The sequence below is a fragment of the Diorhabda sublineata genome, chromosome 10, assembly GCF_026230105.1.
Source record: "Diorhabda sublineata isolate icDioSubl1.1 chromosome 10, icDioSubl1.1, whole genome shotgun sequence".
NCBI lineage: Eukaryota > Metazoa > Arthropoda > Insecta > Coleoptera > Chrysomelidae > Diorhabda > Diorhabda sublineata.
In genome coordinates this window covers 4,549,759-4,569,884 of record NC_079483.1, presented here as the reverse complement: position 1 = coordinate 4,569,884, position 20,126 = coordinate 4,549,759, and the positions used below count along the sequence as shown (strand labels likewise).

Below are 20,126 nucleotides of genomic sequence, written 5' to 3'. Positions count from 1 at the left end.
GGCGTTTGGTACATTAGTATCTGTTATATCTTAAATATTTTCAATATTCTTCACCAAATCCAAGGGTTTGATTACCCCAATAATTATTATCTAATTTAAAAAAAATGAATTTCAAATTTTATTTTTAAAATTAGGATAATTTTGCTTTGTCAAAGACCACACATTCTTCCAATAATAACTTATAACATCAACAAGATTACTCAAATTAACTAACATGCTCTGCTCATGAAAAAGTTTCTGATCTAACAAAAGAACAAGAAATTTCCTCTTAAAATTGAATTTAACTTTTTAATATTCTTCTTTTTTTTTAAGTCAGTATATTTGATTCAACCATATTGTAACTTTTTAAAATCCTCTCAAACAGTAGTTTCCGATTTTTTCTGCTAAATAAGCCCTTATGTATTCTATTTACTCTCCTCTAAGTTACATTTTCAGACCAAATTTCACTGGGTGTCAGATCTGAAGAATACAGTGCTTGGTTAACCAACTCGACTGTAGCTTTCCAAAAAATAATCACCTTTCCTGATACTGGAGCTTTAGAAATGTTCATTCGACTGCATTTTTGATCAAATTTTAAGCAAGCCTCACTCTATAACAACAAATCGGCTTTCGATATTCCCATAACCTCTGCTAGGTCTTGATTCGAAGATCATCTAGTAATATTGTTTTCAGATGTTATCTCTGTGAGTTAATCAAAAAATAACAATGCAGAAAGGATGAAATTTCATTAAGTATTTTTCAAAAAATTCCTAAATAGTTACAAAGTTCTGCCATTTTTAAGTTTATATCGGAAACCTATAATTTGTATTTATCCAGTCAAAAAATGTATCTACTCCAATATTCACCATAATATCTTGAAAATTGGATGATTTTTGAATCTGTAAATATTTCCTATAATAAATAAAGACCATAAATTCTTGTTAATGTTTATCTTAATGCTAAATTTGTTCAAAGATATTTTGAACCATCTCCCTTCATTTTCTTGATTCATAATAGTTTTGTAAATTTTTAAAATATCAATTGAAAATTCAATTGTGTACCATATACAGTCGAAAAAATTTTTATTTGTGAAACAAGCAAATATTAGAAATAATTCATCAGTTTATCTGAATAACCCAATTATGAATCTTAATTTTTTTTGTTGGTGCTGTTTAAAATTTTATAAACACGGTTTTAGGACTGCCACAATTTTGAAATGATCATCACTCTTTTAATTTTGTTTTACTTGTCGTGATTTTTTTTAATAGTATTATGGTAGCTCGAATTACGATAAATAATCTATGGAAAATATGTTATTTGTCGAAATTCGGCGAGCAGTATTAAAAACCTTGAGTGCATTAGTGTGGGGGCGGTGTATCCGGACCAACCATACAGGCCATTGGGTCTTACCACAACCATGTTTTTGCTTTATATATATGGTCGATGTTACAGTAAGAGGTGATATTCGTCGATTTTTTTTATTCTTTCATCTTAACTTCCGCGCTACTACATTTATATGCAGACAATGTGTGTGGCGGCTGTATAATTTTTTTAGTACTATATTTAGTAAATTATATTTTTAACATGGTGTTTACTTATAATTAAGCATAATTTTTTTAATTAGACGTCAATTTTTATCAGCCTTTCGGCAAAATAGCAAAATTAGTAATAAAAAGGTAAGAAAATGTGAACACCACTAGAAACAAACGTAATCCGTGGTACTGTATGGTTTGATTTATTTTTTTATTATTATTATAATTTTTTTTTGACAATTATACAATTTTATATTGGTCACCAAAAGCAAAGGTTGGCCTCCACCCACATTGTTTGCACTCTAGGCTACATTTTCTTTTTTTTTTTTAAAAAAAAGCTAATTTTATCATTACTCTTTGCAAAGTTTCATTTAAAATTTGAATCTTACATATTTTTGAAACTAAGTTTTTATGAAATAATGCAAAATTATAAACCATGAAAAAAAACAGCTGCAGATGTATACATATTTATGCATTCCATTTACAAGTTTCTTTTGAACAAAATCCTCGTAAATTTATTTGACTACATTTACCCTTTTATTTGTAAGAACTTACATGAAGTAATACCCTACAACCAACGTGAGTTCATGCTTCAAAAATCAGTTACTTTAAGTGCACACTGCTTGGATTCAACCAATTGATTTAATCTGTCAAAGCTTAATTAGTACATCTTAGGATTCGAGGACTCACTTCTTCACTCTCTGATGACGATAACTTATCAAAACGCGACAGTGTAATTGTGAGTGTTGGTATATTGGTAATTGTATACAGTGTGTATGATTCCAGAAACTTCAACTTAGAAGTATCGACATCTTTTGTGGATCTAAGACTTTTGAATTATCTTCTTTTTACAAATATTTCTCCATTTTCTTCTGTTTCTTGTTTTTTTTTTCAGCTAGTCAAATTGAGGAGTTTCTTTTTTTATCTTTACATCGGTGGTCTACCTTTACTTTTAGCCCACTTGGATTTTTGTATCTTCTTTTTCTATAACGTATCGCATGTCCCAATTAATCTTTGTAGTCTTCTTCTTGAATACAACATTGCTTTTGTCTTACACAAGATTTTCCAGTTAGTCCCATTTATGGTTGTTGAAGGGTATCCCAATTTTTTTGTTTTCCATCGGTTTTTCTTTCCTTTTATCCCATTCGGATTTGTATCTTCTTCCTTCTTTTCTCTAAACGTTTTAAATGTTCCAAACATTCTTTGTAGTCTCTTCTTCCGTCTTGAGTTTGGTAAAGATTGCTCAAGAATATTTTTCTCGTATTTTTCCATCTGTGTAGCTTATAATTTTGTCTTACACAAGATTTTCCAGTTAGTCCCATTTATGATTGTTAAAGAGTTTCCGAACTTTTTTGTTTTCTATCTTTACATCGACTTACATATACTTTTACCCTTTATGTATCCTCTTTACTTTTCCCCAGTTGAATTTATGTATCTTCTTTTTTCTAAACATTTTACATGTCCCAATCAATCATTGTAGTTTTTTTCTTCAGTATTGATTTTATAAAAGAGTATTCCAGAATATTCTTTTTGGATTACGTAGCATAGGGTAACTGATGTTTTAGAAAAAAAAGTGTTTACTCTGAAGCTGTTGAGCAGTGTATATCAATGAATTTGCTTTCAAATAATTTGCAAAAAGTAAGGGAAAAATTGAACGTGGTAGTTACTTTATAAAAGTAGAGGCAAGTTTAAATCTCTTTTAATTGTCCCACAATGTTTCATATCATATTGCTTATGTTGTGATTTATAAATGATGTAAATACCTATATACAATTTCTTTTGTATTTAGGAATTTATTGCAAGTTGTTTATTTGATTTGATTTTATCAAATACCTGTAGATAAAAAGGTGGCGACTGCAATATTTAATTGAATTGAGTCGAGTTATAATTTTGTAACGTCATATTATTAATATATAAGTAAATTATTTTGTAAAGTCCAAAGAAGCATAGATCGGGTGCAAGGTATTTTTATTTCAAAAATTGGAAAGTGAAAGAAAAAAGTTATTGGATTTTTTACATTACATTCAATATAAATAATTATGCAGTTGTTGCTTATCACATTTAATATCAACCTTGGCAATTCTTTAATCGGTCAACCTATATTTTCGGAATCCATCTGGATTTATTTGGAAAATAGTTTTCTTATTTCAGTTACAGGAAATATAATTTATTTACCATGTTTTAAATGACCTATATTCCCTCAAGAAGGTCTGATTATACTAAAAAAATAACTGCATAATCTGAAGGTGCTTTAAAAATTTTTGGTATCTTACAAGAAAGCTCCATGGCTAATCCAATGGGTTTATCATATAAATAAGATATATTTTTTATTCGGTAGGCTTTTTGTTCTTTTTATTTGATTCGCTTTTTGTACGTCTTCTTTTTATTTGGTTTGTATACTATTTTGAGGCAATCTTATCCTAACTTTTTTGTTTGGTAACTTTAGTATTTTTTCATTCGGTAAGTTTTTTGTCCTTAATATTTTAATTTGGTGGGTTTTTTATGCTTTCTCATCTTATTTGATAGGCTTTTTGTCCTTTCTCTTTATATTCCATTGACTTTTTGTACTTTTTCTTCTTATTTGATTGAGTTTTTGTACTTTTTCATTTTATTCGGTAGGTTTTTATCTTTTTTCTTATTAGGTTGACTTTTTGTACTTTTTCTTTGGTATGCTTTTTATCTTTTTTTTTATTATTAGGTTGACTTTTTGTACTTTTTCTTTTTTAATCAGTAAGCTTTTTGTTCGGTATCTTTTTATTCTGTAGACATTTTTTCCTGTGCATTTCAACTAGGTAGGATTCTTATCTTTTATTAGTTTTGCTTTTTTGTCCTATGTATTTGATTTTGGTGGGCTGTTTGGCCGTCATTTTATTCGGTAGGTTTTTTGTATGTTCTCTTTTTATTCGGTAGATTTTGGTCCTGTGTATATAACTTGATGGAGTTTTATCCTTTCTCTTTTTTGATGACTTTTTTGTATCTCTTTATTACTTAGGCTTTTTCTCCTTTATAATTTATTTTGGTGGGGTTTTTATCAATTATCATTTTATTCGGTAGGCTTTTTGTCCATTCTGTTTTTATTCGGTAGACTATTTGTCTTTTTTCTTTTATTTAGTAGGGTTTTTGTCCTTCCTCTTTTAAGTTTTCAAGCTTCAAATTGTTCTTTTTATAGAGAGCTTTTGCGTGATTCTATTTTAGTATGCCCCTATTGTTTTAAAATTACACTATTATTGGTGTGGTATTTATTCTGCATATTGTTCAAATTGCTACATAATTTTATATTTTGCTTAAAAGTAGACCGTGGATTGATTATTGATATTGCCAAATGGATTTAAATGTTTTACTGATTTTATTGATACTGTTTTTTTGTTTAAAAGAGTATGGTTATACATACCCAACTTTTTTTCACTTGAACCGATTTTTTTGCACTATAATTTTGAATATTGTTCAATACTTTTTATGTATTTTGTCTCTTTGTATTTGACCTAATTTTAAATATAAATATACTCTTATTATCATTTTCACATTTTTGTTTTTATTTTCAATTAATTTTTAAGCGGGGACAAACACTGGGAATTGTTTACTGTGTAAATAACTTTTATTATAGAATTTACTTTATTTTGTATATAACACAAAATGCTTACCCTATACTGGGGTGGCCTATATACTTATTTAATATTAAATATCTTGCCTCTAGGAGTAGATTATTAGTGTTTTCCAGGCTAAATATATAGGAGTTACTGTTTGTATATTTATTTAAAAATAATGCAAATTGATGCAACAAAAAATATAATGTAAGCATTAACATTGAATGATGTGGAGAATGAGATTTATTAAATTTAATATATAATGCAAAAATTTGTTTTTGTTGTGGTGAGACCTTTAAAAAAATGGTAATTAACGAGCCGCACTCAAGTATGAATAACAACAAAAAAACGTATACTCAGAGTAAAAGTTTTGTAGGTGGACCTACAAATCGGCAGATTAAGAAGAAGGGGACAAAAAAATCACCAAATCCTTCTGTAGGCAATTCCAATAATGTGGTAAGTTTCCTCAATTTTTTTAATTGCTGATATCCAGTCGATTGGTAAGGTAACCATTTGATAATATTGCTAAATATAATTCATATACGGGTGATCAACTTTTGTGATAAATATTTCATAGGGAAAAAATATATTCACAAATATATTTGGCAGCTTTAAACCCATTTCTTTTCCATAAAACGAAAATTATATATATATATATATATATATATATATATATATATATATATATATATATATATATATATATAGTCAAAAAATGACTTTTCCAAGTTCAATTTGGTCAAAAAATGGTTTTTCTTCAGTCAACTGACCCAATATTGGTTTTTTATCTTTTTCCAAAAAAATATATTATTTTATTCTATTCGGACGGAAAGAAGCTTTTCTAGCTTAATTATTTTTCTTTGGTCAATTTTGCCGAATATTGTGTTTTAAACTGATTTTCTTTATACAGCATAGTAAAAAAATGGTTTTTTCAATTTTAAATTCATTAAAAATTGGCTTTCCTCTGGGTACAGAGTATCCAAGGAAGGTGTAAGGGACAGAAAGAGAGATATCGAGAAAACCAAAAAAGAAGATTAGTTTTTCTCATAATCTTACTCACATCGTAGGTCCGAAATTTTATATAAATTCATCTTCCGTTTACCTGAGATGGATGACTAAAAATTTTCAATACTCAGTACATAATTCTATTCTCTTCCAAAATCTGCAACAAATAATAAAAACCTGCATTATACGTGGTGGTACAAGTTTTTTCCAATAGCTCAAATATCTTCGTTGGTTTGGAAGCTCTGCACGTTGCTATTCTAGTAATATTTTCAGTTCAGTTTATTTAATCGATATTATAACTCGGTAAACAATTAAAATTAAAAATAGGTTGAATGATATATACATATATTGATATAACCGAATTCTGTATAGATTAAATCAATTGTTGTTATTGTTTTCAGCATGCTGGTCCAACGGTGTCAATAACTAGTACACCCGTACCAGTATCTGTTACTACAGCTCCTACTATAACCACGGCAGTAAATACCACTTTGCCATCAAATGCCAACGTTACAGCATCAACAAATACAATCACTCCTCAAATTCCATCTACGCCCGTCGCGCATGTTACTGCTCCTCCTCAAACAACGCAAGCATCGCCCATAGCAAATGTTACACCGATTATGAATGTTAAACAATCGCAACAAACAACACCGATCACTCCAATAGCACCTCCTATTGTTAAACCTGAAAAATTACCTGCCGTAACGCATTTACCGACTACCGTTCCTACAATAATTCCTACAACTGTACCACAAGCCCCTAAAGCTGTAGCGCTACCTACCCCTTCTCCAGATAAACCAAAACCTAACATCATATCACCAATTGGTACTTATACCGACCCCATTGAACAATCTTTAGCTAGTCTAGAGCATGATATTAAACAAAACGCCGCGATGGATGTTATGACTGCATCTTCCATGTTACAAATGCCTACAACCTTGAGCAATCCCATAGTTCCTCCACATTCACATCCTAATCTAAATTTAAATCCCACCATTAACCATCCTGTTTTACAGCCGGGAACGTTGAATATGGACTTGAAAGCTCCAGTAACTATAGGAAATATGGCGCCGACGAACGCGTTGCTACACCATGGGTTACCGAATCCCATGGATTCAGAAATGCCAGGGTTGATACCACCTCAGCCGAATATGTTACACACGCAAAATAACGGATTTGGCGGTATGAAACACGATTTCGATTTACCCACTAATAACAATGGTATGTCTTCTATGGGTTTACCAATGGAATTATCGATACCTTCGATGTTTGATCCCCTGCCGCAACATCTAAACACCCAATTGATGAAAAACGATCATCAAATTAAAATGGACGAACGGATAGACACTCTAAGCGGTCTTTTGAATGATAAAAAGTCACTTTCATTGAACCAAAAACCTGTATCGCAATCATACGGTTTCAAGACTGAAAAACCAGAACATAATGTTAAAAATGCAAGTTCCTGGTCTAGTTTGGCTAAGGGTAAATCGCCGCAAAACAACACGACACCCGGCGGAAGTAGTAAACAACAAGTTATGGATAGTTTCAAGCAATTCCAAACTAAAGCAAAAGAAAAAGCCGACAGAGAAAAACAAAGACTGGAAAACCTAGAGATAAAGAGACAACAAAGAGAACAGGCCGAAAGGGAGAGATTGCGAGCAGAGAATGAACGCAGACGTGAGAGAGAAGAGGAAGATGCGTTGGAAAAAGCAAGGTAATCAATTTTTACATCTACATTTGCACTTTTCGCTCCGATCTGACTGAGATAGAGAAAGGTTACTTCATTTCTAAGTTGGAATATCTGGAACCGTTCGAGATATTCATACTGAACACACTGTTTATCCAAGATAACCAAATTATCTTCTTAAGAGGCCGTAGGTGAGAAATTCCACTTTTATTCCTCAAGTACTAAATCATAGAATGGACTCTAAGGAATAGGCCCTTTGACCCTATATAAACTGTTATTAGGTTCAACAATCTTTTCAACATGTAAACTAGGCAAGCAGGTCTACAGAGACTGAAGATATCCAGGACGTATTAAATAATAGACAAGCAGTTTTATGCCCATTTGCTGCCCTAGAAGGAGCTTTTGACAATGTTCCACACAAAGGTGACAAAAGAACATTAGATGGCAAAGGTACGCGGATATCAGAGCTCCCCACCGCTAACGTACCAGAGGCAAAAATATCATATCTTGAGGGTAGTCTCATAATATTCTAACACATTCCCGAACGGACACAACTACTACCTTTTGATCCCTACATAAACTGGTGTTACATTGAACAATCTTGATGATTTCAAATACATCCAACAATTTGTTATTTGATACATTTTTTAATAATTTTACATTATTAATATTTATGTAGGTAACTTTCTTGGTTCCAAGCATTTATAATCATTTTACCAATTGAGAAGTTCAAAATAGGTAAACGATACTTAATTAATAATAAAATAATTTTCATACACCCTCGTAACATAATACTTACTTGGATTTTATTTATATAGTTAAACAGAAAAAAAAATTCAAACAAGTTCTTTCAACTTGAATACGCCCTTGGAAACGTAAATGCAAGAGATCTATTTACCTCTTTTTTGTTTGGAACCATCACCACTAATATGACGTATTATTCTTCCATCAAGTTTCCTTTTTAAGAAAAAAATTAATATCAAAACATATTGACGTTATCAACTTTTATCCTGATAATATATTTAATTATAGATTTTCCGGGTAAATAAACATCTGATAATTTTTAGGAAAGCCGTAGCTGATCAACAACAAACCATACCCAGCCAAAGGGTAGAGGAATTGAAATCATCGCCTGGAGAAGGTAGCACTTCACCGGGTTCACTGAGTTCTGGTTCGGAAAGGATATCAGATAGAGAAAGACAAAGGTTACAAGAACAAGAAAGACGAAGACGAGAAGTGGTGAGTAAATAAAAGGGAATCTATTTGAAAAAGTTTACATTGTTTTACAAAATGTTGTACTTGTCCCATGCCTAGTTATCTGTAGTTGTCTCTACGTGCCTGTACCAAATCAACTGATTTTTCTCAATATGTTTTTTAATTGTTTCTTTTCGGTTCGTTTATTCTTTTATTGTGTCGTTTTCGACCAAATCTAAGCTTGACGTTGTTGTTTTTGTTTGTCTTTAGACATCCATTTCCTTGGCTTCTATTTTTTTCGTTAGTTCTTTTATTCTCCACGTCTCCGATCTGTATACCAACGTACTCCTAATCATTGCATTGTAGATTTTGAATTTGCTTTATTTTCTTGCACATATTATATGATCATCTACAAACTGAAAGGTGTGTAACCAGGTGTCATCGTCGATTTGGATACCCATTCCTTAACAGTTCTTCTTCCAAGTTGTTAGAGCTTCTGAAACATATATTTTGAAAAGTGTTGGGGAGATGTAGCACTCTTGTCTTAGGTATTTAATGCCGTTGAAGAATTGCGATACTCTATTTCCAATTTTTGTTGCAGACTTTATATCTTTATGGATATGATTAGTGTTTGTATTCTATTAGTATGTTATCGTAAGCCTTTTGTAAATCTATAAATATGAGGTGTACTGGTCTATTTCTTTCTGTTTTCCTCACTATCGATTGCTCTAAAGAGAAAACGTCTGTACAGGACTTTCCAACTTTAAACCCACTGTCTCCTTCTTCTTTGTAATTAGTGTACTTCTGCTCTATCATATTATTCTTGAATATATCCTGCTTATTATATTATAATAGTTGCAATTTAGCTTGTTGCTCTTTTTATGTATAGATGTGATGTAAGCTATTTTTCAGTCTTCAGGTATATTTTTACCATGTATGTATTTTCTAAATATACAGGCTAATGCCATTCATACAGTATATAAATTGAAGCATGTCATTGAGCTAATAGAAACAAGAATTTAAAATAAGTTGAAATTTCTGGATCCTTTCGTGATAATTCAAACCAAATATACTTCTGACCACTCACACACTAAACTTTTAGTGTCGGTTCAGTTTAGTTGATAATTTGGTACAGTGGGTTTTCGGTAAACGAACAGTTCAAAATCCTCTTAATACCAGTTGTTTTGTCTTGAATAAGGATGTGCACGTGGACTGACACTTCATCACATTGTTTACCATAGTTGGTTTCCGTGAAGTATCAAGAACTGTGCTCACCATACAAGCCAAGTAAGATATTATAAACAAAAGTAGAGAATGTACAAAAATGAGAATACGCTAAAGGAGTAATGAAAATTTCATCTGAGAAGTAAAGCCATCCAAGAAAAAATGGATTTTTGGAGAATTTGAGGAGACTTATACTACTACAACAGTTAATATAGAATTATGAGTGCAATTGTGAGTTTTTTTAATCGACATACTAACATTAGATTTATAATTATGCAAAAATGTATTATAATATATAATAAAATTTGTATTTTGGAATTTATTTAATAATTGATTTATTTAATGACGTTAGTCACACTCAATAAGTCGTGTGACTAACTAAGAAAAACAAATTTTTTTGCCAAAAATCGATTTTATTCATAAATGTAATCTCCTTCAACATACAATAATTCCAACGCTTCTCTAACTTTTTGGTTCCGTGCTTGTAGGATTTGTCTTTTGCCTCAAAATACGCGTCAGTTTCAGCAATTGCTTCTTCATTTGAGATGAATTTCTTACTGGTGAGCATTTTTTTGAGATCTGCAAATTTCCAGTAATCACTGGAGGGCGGATCTGGACTGTACAGTGGATGAGGAAGCAATTCGAAGTGTAATTCGTTCAGTTTAACCATCGTTGCTCTCGGCTTGTGAATAGGTGCATTGTCTTGGTGAAACAGTCGTTTTTCCTTGATTTTTGCATTCAAACAATCCAACAACTATATAGTATTCGCTATTGATTGTTTCTCCCTTTCGGAGATAGTCGATTAACAATATTCCATACGCATCCCAAAATACTGAAGCCATAATCTTCCCTGCTGACTGTTGTGTCTTTGGACGCTTCGGCTGTGGCTCACCAGCTGCAGTCCATTCAGATGATGATCGTTTTGATTCCAGAGTGAAGTGATGGATCCATGTTTCTTCCATTGTCACAAATCTGATTTATTACGTGTAAACATGGCCAAACACTGCTCTGCATCATCAACACGTTGTTGTTTTTCATCGATTAGGAGTGAACGCGGTACCCACTTTGATAAAAGCTTCCTCATGGTCAAATGTTCATGAATAATTGTAAACACACTGCCTTCTGATATCTTTACGTCTTCAACTACCTGACGCAATTTCAATTTACGATTAGATATAACCAATGTGTACAGTTTTTTTATGTTTTCTGGAGTAACCTCTTCAATTGGATGCTCATTATAATCGATGTCTGTACGACCACGTTTAAATTCAGCAAACCCATAATAAATGGAGCAGAGTCCGGATAACACTTTCGAAGCCATTGCTGAGCTTGTTCAGTATTTTTTTTCATCAAGAAGCAATGATAAATTAACACACGAAATTGTATTGAAAATAACATATCACTTAAATGGCTGTCAATTTTTTCTGACTAATTGAAATGTAATGTCAGTCACACAACTTATTTAGTGATGTTATACTATTGACTTGAATAATTCAATAAAATATGATTAAAAGACTGATCTGAACCAGTAACGTAACTTGTAGTGATATAGACATGGACATATAGACGCATCAGCGAGGTCCCACTACGCCCAGCTACTGATTTAACTGTTCGAAATTCTACAAAATGAAGTGATTATTGTAATATTGAGGTGTACTTTTGGTTTCAAGTTTGAAATCATCGATGACATGCATCAATTTTTATATTGTATGAACCTTGCAAATTACCGTTGTTTATTTGTATCATTAAAAATTTCGATTATATCAATATTGTTAGAATATTAGTTTTAATGATTTGATTTTTATTTTCAGATGGCAAATAAAATCGATATGAACATGCAAAGTGATTTAATGGCGGCTTTTGAAGGTTCATTATGAGCGGTGATAATAATGTGCGGTAGACTGAATACTAAATTTATTATTGATAAAGAGACTCGCACGAGCCAGTTTTGTGTATTTAATGTATTTATATGACAATTTTAATAGGTGTTGAATATTGTTTAGACGCTCAAAAAAAATATTTGAACATGCTTCCATTATAATGAGTTTCGATTAACAGAGAATCATTTCATACTTTCTGTTTGATCATTATTTCTTGTTTTGTGTTCTTGGCCAGACTCTGATTTTTAAATATTTTTATATATACATATATAATAATTTACGACATTTTCCACGTGGTTTGTATATAGGATATACTATAAATTTATTACAAATTGTACATAGAAAAATACTGTTGGGTTGATTAATGTGTTAGTTTTTATTTTATTAAGTATTCCTTTTTCCCTCACTTGTTTTTTGTTTAGTTGTACCTTCTGTCTTTTCGCATACAAACTGATTTAAAGTACCCCCGATTTTTTTTAGATTTTCAAAATTATTTTCGTATACAGTATTTGATCATATTTATCAAAAATTTAAACAAATATTAAAAAAAAACTATTAAATCGTCTATTACAAACTTTGTATTTTTCATTCATCACTTCTTCCCTTTCCATTTTATAGTGATTTTGAAACGTTTTTTATCTATTCAGTCGGATACCATTGCAAACAAAACAGTAGTATATTTTATTTGACAACTTTTTCCTTCGTCAAGTTAAGGTATTTCGGGTTAATACAATTGGAACTTGTAGTATACTTTTTGTAATATTCCGTTTGGAATCAAACCAAGTTATTGTACACAAATTCTTTATTCAGTAAAAAACCATAATATCAACTAATCCAATCAACTGCAGTGAAGTGACATTTGAACCACTTTTTTTAAACCTTATTGTCCACATAGTAACTACATTCCAACTAGCATCCAGCAATTTGTTCATTAAATGATTTTTCTCTATTTTTTCAGGGGTTAGTCTGTTGGTCTATCTATTTATTCTAGTTCTGCTTTTTATTTCACGAATAATACACTGCTTAATTAATTTAATGATTTTCAAGGTTCTCTCTATAGTGTTAATTATCCGCTTTGACATTTTTCCTATAATTTATTCAAATGGTATGGTTATTTGTAATATGGTAATTATTCCTCATTTTTTTGAGAACTTCTAGGTTTAACTGTGTTTTAGTCTTGCTAGCCTCTGCTATTTGATTAATAATAAACTAATTTGACTTTTAAAATCCTGTGTACAATATTAAATATTGATTAAAGATTTTTAGTATCAAGTAAAGTATTATATTATGGATTCTTAATAAATAAAATATGTGAAATATATGGAATTGTAATAACTCGTGGAAACACTTCAAAAAATATTTTTTTAAATTGTTTGTCATAACTTAGTATCTCACAAAAGTCTTATTTTAACTCTTTTTGGAGTGTTGCATAAATCCTGTAGCTCCGATAGTTTTTATTAATTTTCTTTTTGTTTAACAGACTCGTTTCATGCAGTACAAGGTATTTCAGGTCAGTGAACTCAGTTGGAAGTATCTGCTTTTTGTAATTCCTCAATTAAAATAAACATTGGTTTTTCAACAATGTTTTCCAAGTTTGATACTATCTAAATTGTTTCACACAATAAATCCTTCGTTTTATGAACAAAACCGCGTGTTTTTGATTAACATGGTATTATCAAATGTTTTTACAGTGATGTGACATTTGAACTACTTTTATTAACCAACGATTGTTTGAATTTCAACGCGGTCTAATCAACTGTAAATATATGCGTTGAAGTGACATTTGAACTACTTTGTTTTAATCTACATTCCAAATAGCATCCAGCAATTTGTTCTTCATTAAATGATTTTTCTCTTTTTTTTTAGGGGTCAGTCTATTGGTCTATTTATTTATTCTAGTCCTGACAGTCTGTTATTCTATGAATAACAAACTGCAAAATCTAATGACTTTTCGGAGTTCTCTGTACAGTAGTAAATATCCGCTTTGACATTTTTCCAAATATTTTTCGAACAAATGGTTCATAAATAAGTTTGGTATGTTTTAATTTCTTTCTTCTTCATTTACTAAATTTTCCCTATGTTTTTGAGAACTTCTATGTTTAACTGTGGTTTACAGTGCTACTAGCCTCTGCTAATTGATGAATAATAAACTGATTTGACTTTTAAAATCCTGTGTACAAAATTAAAAATTGTATAGTCTTAAATTGTGAATTATTAATAAATGCAATATATGAAATTAAAAACTAGTTCATACACTTATGAAAATATTTTTTTTAAATTGTTAGTCATAACTTAGTATGTCACAAAAGTGTTATTTTAACTCTTTTTGGAGTGTTGCATAAATCCTTTAGCTCCGATAGCTTTTATTAATTTACTTTTACTCGTTTCATACAGTAAAAGGTATTTCAGTTCGGTAAACTCATTTGGAAGTTCTCTGCTTTTTATAATTCCCCAATCAAAATCAAACCATGGTTTTTCAACTATGTTTTCCAAGTTTGATACTATTAAAATTTGTTGCACACAAAAGTGATGTGACTTTGAACTACATTTGTTAATCAACGCTAGATTTAATTTCAACGTTGTCTAATCAATTGTGTATATATTCAGTGAGGTGACATTTGAACCTTTTTTTTATAATAATAAAATAAGGCGGATCTTTGAAATCGGGGGTGTTTTGAAACTAGTTTATACCTTTTTGGATATCAATGTGAGAACAATCTTTTCTGCGTTGGTTCACCTTGAAAATCGTTTAAACAAATGCGATACTCATAGTATTTAGTTTAGTAATAAATGTAATTTTTTCGTAAAAAATTAAAAAAAAAATGATATATAAGAGTGTACATTTATATTAATTTTCCGCGGGCACATATTTAAGATTCATAGATGTTTTCTTTGTAAATTGTTACTTTAGTTTAGTTTATCTTCCTAATATTAGATAAATTGATTATAACAAAATATATAATTACCTCAGTTGCGTATTCAAATAATTAAAAATCAAATTTAAAAAATTAACCAAAAATTTTTGGTCACTGACCGTCTCGTTTTACAATATTTGTTAACTCATTATAGCGACTCGAGAAAATTACAAAACTATCGTTTTCACTGTTTATGGGAGTAGTAATTCCAATATAAACCTACAAATTTGGTCAATAATTTTTTATTTTGAAACCAATTATTTCGTTTGAATTTAAAACTTGATAAAGTAGAGTCGAAACTAAAAACTACTTCCTGGTATCAAACATAATATTTCTATAAATGTGAGTGCTGCATGTTGTTAACTGATGTTGTAAAATATCTAGAAGACATTAAGAGATGATAGGTGACATATTATATTGTATTAATTTTAATTGATCTCTTTATAAAATTATTTTATTATATGAAATGTTCGATTTTACCACAAATTTGAATTAAATAACCAAATGTCATAATGATTTGGATTTTTTTCAGATTTGTTATAAGTCCATTTATGTGAGTTTCTAGTGTTTTTAGAAGGTTTAGAAGATGCAAATAAATTTGCATTAAAAGACGTGACAATTAAAAATGGGATTTGTGTGGAATAAAATCAATCAACGAACGGAAATTTTATGTTAAGTTAAAATTATAGTATTATATCACTTTACTAATGAGATATTTTGAATTTAAAGTATTTTCAGTTGTTTAAAAATCCTGTTATACTAGAAAATAGAATTTACGATGAAAAATATTCCGAATTACTACAAAATCTCTTAACAAATACAATATCTGATACTTCTAGCTTTCCATAGGTCGCTGGTTCATATTCACTTCGAAACAACTATACAGTGATGGTAAATAACATGTTCGGTATAGAAAAACGAAAATTTTATCTATTAAGTGAGTGTATGAACAAAAATTTGGTAAATAATGTTGGAAAAGAAAAAAACAGAAGGTACAGATAAATCACCCTTATTGGCATCCATAGTAACCACCATTGTACACAACATACTTTGGACGGACTACGTTCATAAAGCTTCTGAAACCTGAATAGCCGATCAGATGTCCATGTATAACTGACACGACTTCTAGCCAAGAGAATATAGTGAATAATCCAGATCAATCAACCAAGTATCAGCACATGTGGATTGCAGAACCCTGCTCAGTCCTGATCAACTCTAGCCAAACATGCCGGATGCGTCGTAGTAATCGTTTCAAAACTTCCTTGTAGAGTGGGGCGTTCACGGTTTGATCAACAAGAACGAAATCCTGAAAGATTTCATCGTTATCATAGTCAACTTTCGTGAACGCTATTCCATCGATTGCCACTTGGAATCCGGATCGAACTGGTAGCACCAGGTTCGCATAGTGAGATGGTTTCCAATCATACATGGTAATGAAATCTTCACCGGTTTTTATCAGTTTTAATTTCTTATCACCCGATAACATGTGTGGCACAAATCTGGAACAGATCTTCCATGATGATGGTGTGATTCGTCTTCTTTCTAATGCTCTATTCCTCCGCCATCAACTGTACAGTTAGTCGATAACCGACAGTGGCTCATCTTAGTCATTTGCTTGTTTGTTGCTAAAACCTTTGAATCAGTTGTAAATAGATTTTTTGGTACTGGTACAATTTGACCAACATTTCATGTAACAAAACTTGATACAGCTACGAGGTTTCCTGTTAGGTAGCGCTTCTTGTCTCTGGATTGTCTCATACAAAAGCGTGAGCTTAGAACTTATTCACTTATTCTTGCTATCAAACAAAAAACTAAAAAGATGTAAATATAACTAAAGTTTGTGAAAAACAATTGAAACTACTTTCAAAATAAAAGATATGCACAAATTAGTTTTTCTATTGTCACACTGGGTGCCTCAAGTACAACCTGAATGTGGATTTGAACTACAAAAGACCAATGAGATAAATGTCATAATTGCAGTTTGAACGATCAACAATATATTTCTCAATATTAATGTTAAAAAATATTGAATTAACCCAACTGATTTGTATTTGTTGTACATTTTACCTAGTTGGGAATATAAAAAAAAGTTCAAAAATTTTTAAATCCGTATTTGTTTTAAGTGATTTCCTTTTATTGCAATTTTAGCTTCTATTATTACAAATGAATATTTCAACTGGAAGCTTACAAAATTTTAAAAAATGGCTCTTTTTCTGTGTATAAGTTTTCCATTAATTCTTGACGAAATAGTACCAAAATGTTTTCGGTTGGATTCCACGGACAAATTTGGAAAAGACACGAGTGTCATCTGTAATATCTCTTGCCTAACCAAAAAGAACGATTTTATTTAACTGAATATTTCTATGAAAAACATTGTAACTTTAGAAATTTAGATAGAAGGAAGTGTGTCGTTGAATGTAATTAAAATGATTATAAACAAGTGGGGTTAATATTAAGCATGAATTAAATTGTTTATTGATATCAATTTTCAAGTATTTGGTCTTTTCAATGATTTCTCAAGATTACTCTATTAGTGATAACTGCCCGACATAAACTTGAATGTCAGGTTGAATTTATATTGTGCTATAATTTACCAATATTTCAATCACCTGGTGCAGTTGTTCAAAAGACCCTTATTAATATTAAAACCACTTGAACTTTTAAAAATTAATACAAAAAGTAATTGTACAAAATAAACCAACCCAATGAATAAGAAATTATTGGGTTTTTTTTATCGGAATAATATTAAATTGTGTACACTTTTAATAAATTTATGCCAAGTGCAAGTATATGAAGTGATTAATAGATAAAAGTAGGATTACATTCAATATCCTGTCGGATTTTTGTAATTTTAATTGTATGAACGAATTTGTTCGGCTCTTGTTTGAATGGATCCACTTTTATACATATCTTTAAAAAATAATAGCAATAAGATTTATTTCTTTATTATATTTCTGACCTCGGACAATCCCATGAACGAATTTTTTATATTAGCCAGTAATTTTATTTGACTTGGTGCTTAATTTTTACAGATATATCATTTTAGAACATTTTTAGTAAATATCTATAAGATTTAGACATAATTATCCCTAAAAACCAGCTTAAAAACGGGATGTAGATAGCGACATAGCATTACGAAACTTTTAAGAATTTATTAATTTCAAATCAAATGTATGCAGTGAAGTGACATTTGAACTACTTTTATTAATCAAAAATATATTAAATTTTTGTGGTTTTTTCAATTTTTCAACTAATTTCAATTTAAAATTTGTATGAGATAATTTCTTTAACTTCAAAAGTACAGGGAGTATCCACGTTCTAATAAGCTTTCTGCAATGTGCTCTTCTTCTTTAACTATTTTTCTTCCCTTTTTTTATATTCCTGGGTAGCATAGTCTCGCTAGCCTAGGTATTGACCCGAGGATTTTTAACAATATTTTCACATAATTGATACTCTTTAAATCGTTTCATACATTAAGTCCTTTGTATGTCCCATGAACAAAAAGGTTTGATCATAATGGTCTTATCAACTTTCAATATAGTGATGTTGCATTCGAACTACTTTGATTAATCAACAACAGATTAAATTTTGAAATTGTGTAATCAACAGAATGTACGCAGTGAAGTGACATTTGAACTACTTTTATAATTCAAATTAAATTTATCGTGGTTTTAACAATTTTCTAATTTTCAAACTGACATATTTCAAGATTACTTAGATTTATATTAAATCCACATAAAACATTTTTTTATGGGGGAATCACTTAGTTTATCCTAGTTCTGCCAGCCTCTGTTAGTTGAATAAGAAACTGCTTTTTGGTATAAAGTAATGCTTTACTTGATAGTTCTTAAGAAGATTACGAAGTTTTTTCTACCTCTGACAGCAAAAATAAATTGTGTAAAATTGGAATAATTTGAACGCTTTGTAACACTAAGAATCTCGTTCTATTTGCTTTATAAAATTAAATAAAAATTAAAATAGTGAAAAGAAAAACAGAATATGTTATATCTAGCAAAACTTTTTTGCCATTTTAGATTCTATAATGAATTCTGTAGCCGTGCTAGCTTTGACTAATTAAATTATGATAGCTACCATTTGTTTCCAAAATTTTCTAAATTGTTCTATAGATATTGTGTATTTAAAACTATTTGATAAATATTTTCACAAAATCTGAATTACGCCTTTAAATAATAATGAAAACAAAATGTTAATTTATTTAAAGCATATTTTAACCTTATGAAAATCATTATTGTAACCAATAAAAAAGGTACTTTGAATAATTTAGTGGGGTTGTTTATCGAGGCCAGATCCGTATTAGAATTTATTATTAATAATTTTTCTTTGTTGTGTTTTTTTTATTTAATTTTATTTTTGTGCTTTTTTTCCCATGAAAAAATATGTAAAAAAAATACTGTAATATATCTTGATTAGTGTTTAGAAAAGTGGTTTACATTACCAAAATGAAAATGTTTCTCCAATTCATCGTGTAAGTTAATATCAACTTCGTGATTGGTTATCAAATATGAATATTCGATATCGCCGAACGTCAAACAATCGTAAAAACACATTTTAATTGTTACATATTCATTGTATTTTGATATTAATGATAAGCGTGCTTTTTTTCATAATCAGTCCATTTTTAAGTATCGAAACTGTAAATCATGAAACTGGCTTAATATCGACTATTTGTATTTTTTACAGTGGTTACAAAATAATTTAAAACAATTTATACCATTTTTTTTATAACTTAAAATAATTTCTTTATTACCACAATTTTGATTTATGTAATGATGAAATGTAAAATAATCGTATGGCTGTTATCTATTTTTTCATTATTTTGAATTAAAGTCATAAATAGTGATGTTAGAATAAATATTTAAGAACTAAAAACTTCTTTTTATTCTCAAGACCTCACTACAAGAATTTCAATAAATCATATTGTTCCAAAGGGTTGGACAAATTCTGATTTAAAATAAAAATAAATTATTTTTATATAAAAATAAAAAAATCATTATTTAATTTTTTTCAATTTATATTAAAATGTGATGCCCTGTTCAAAATGACGATTTTTTTATTTATCAGCACTTAATTTATTATTTATGAGTTGTTAATTACTATAATTG

General features: G+C 29.8%; 1 protein-coding gene across 8 annotated transcripts in view; it reads left to right on the top strand.

Annotated features, from left to right (window-relative positions):
- Positions 1–19,893, top strand: part of LOC130449564 (bromodomain-containing protein 3-like) — a 78,216-nt gene extending 58,323 nt beyond the window's left edge. For all 8 annotated transcript variants that reach the window (XM_056787465.1, XM_056787466.1, XM_056787469.1 and 5 more), the window contains 4 exons: positions 5,472–5,551; positions 6,502–7,817; positions 8,858–9,029; positions 12,020–19,893. In XM_056787465.1, coding sequence (XP_056643443.1) covers positions 5,472–5,551; positions 6,502–7,817; positions 8,858–9,029; positions 12,020–12,085 — 1,634 coding nt within the window. In that variant the 3' untranslated portion in view covers positions 12,086–19,893. The remainder of the gene's footprint in view (positions 1–5,471; positions 5,552–6,501; positions 7,818–8,857; positions 9,030–12,019) is intronic.
- The last annotated feature ends 233 nt before the right edge of the window (positions 19,894–20,126 follow it).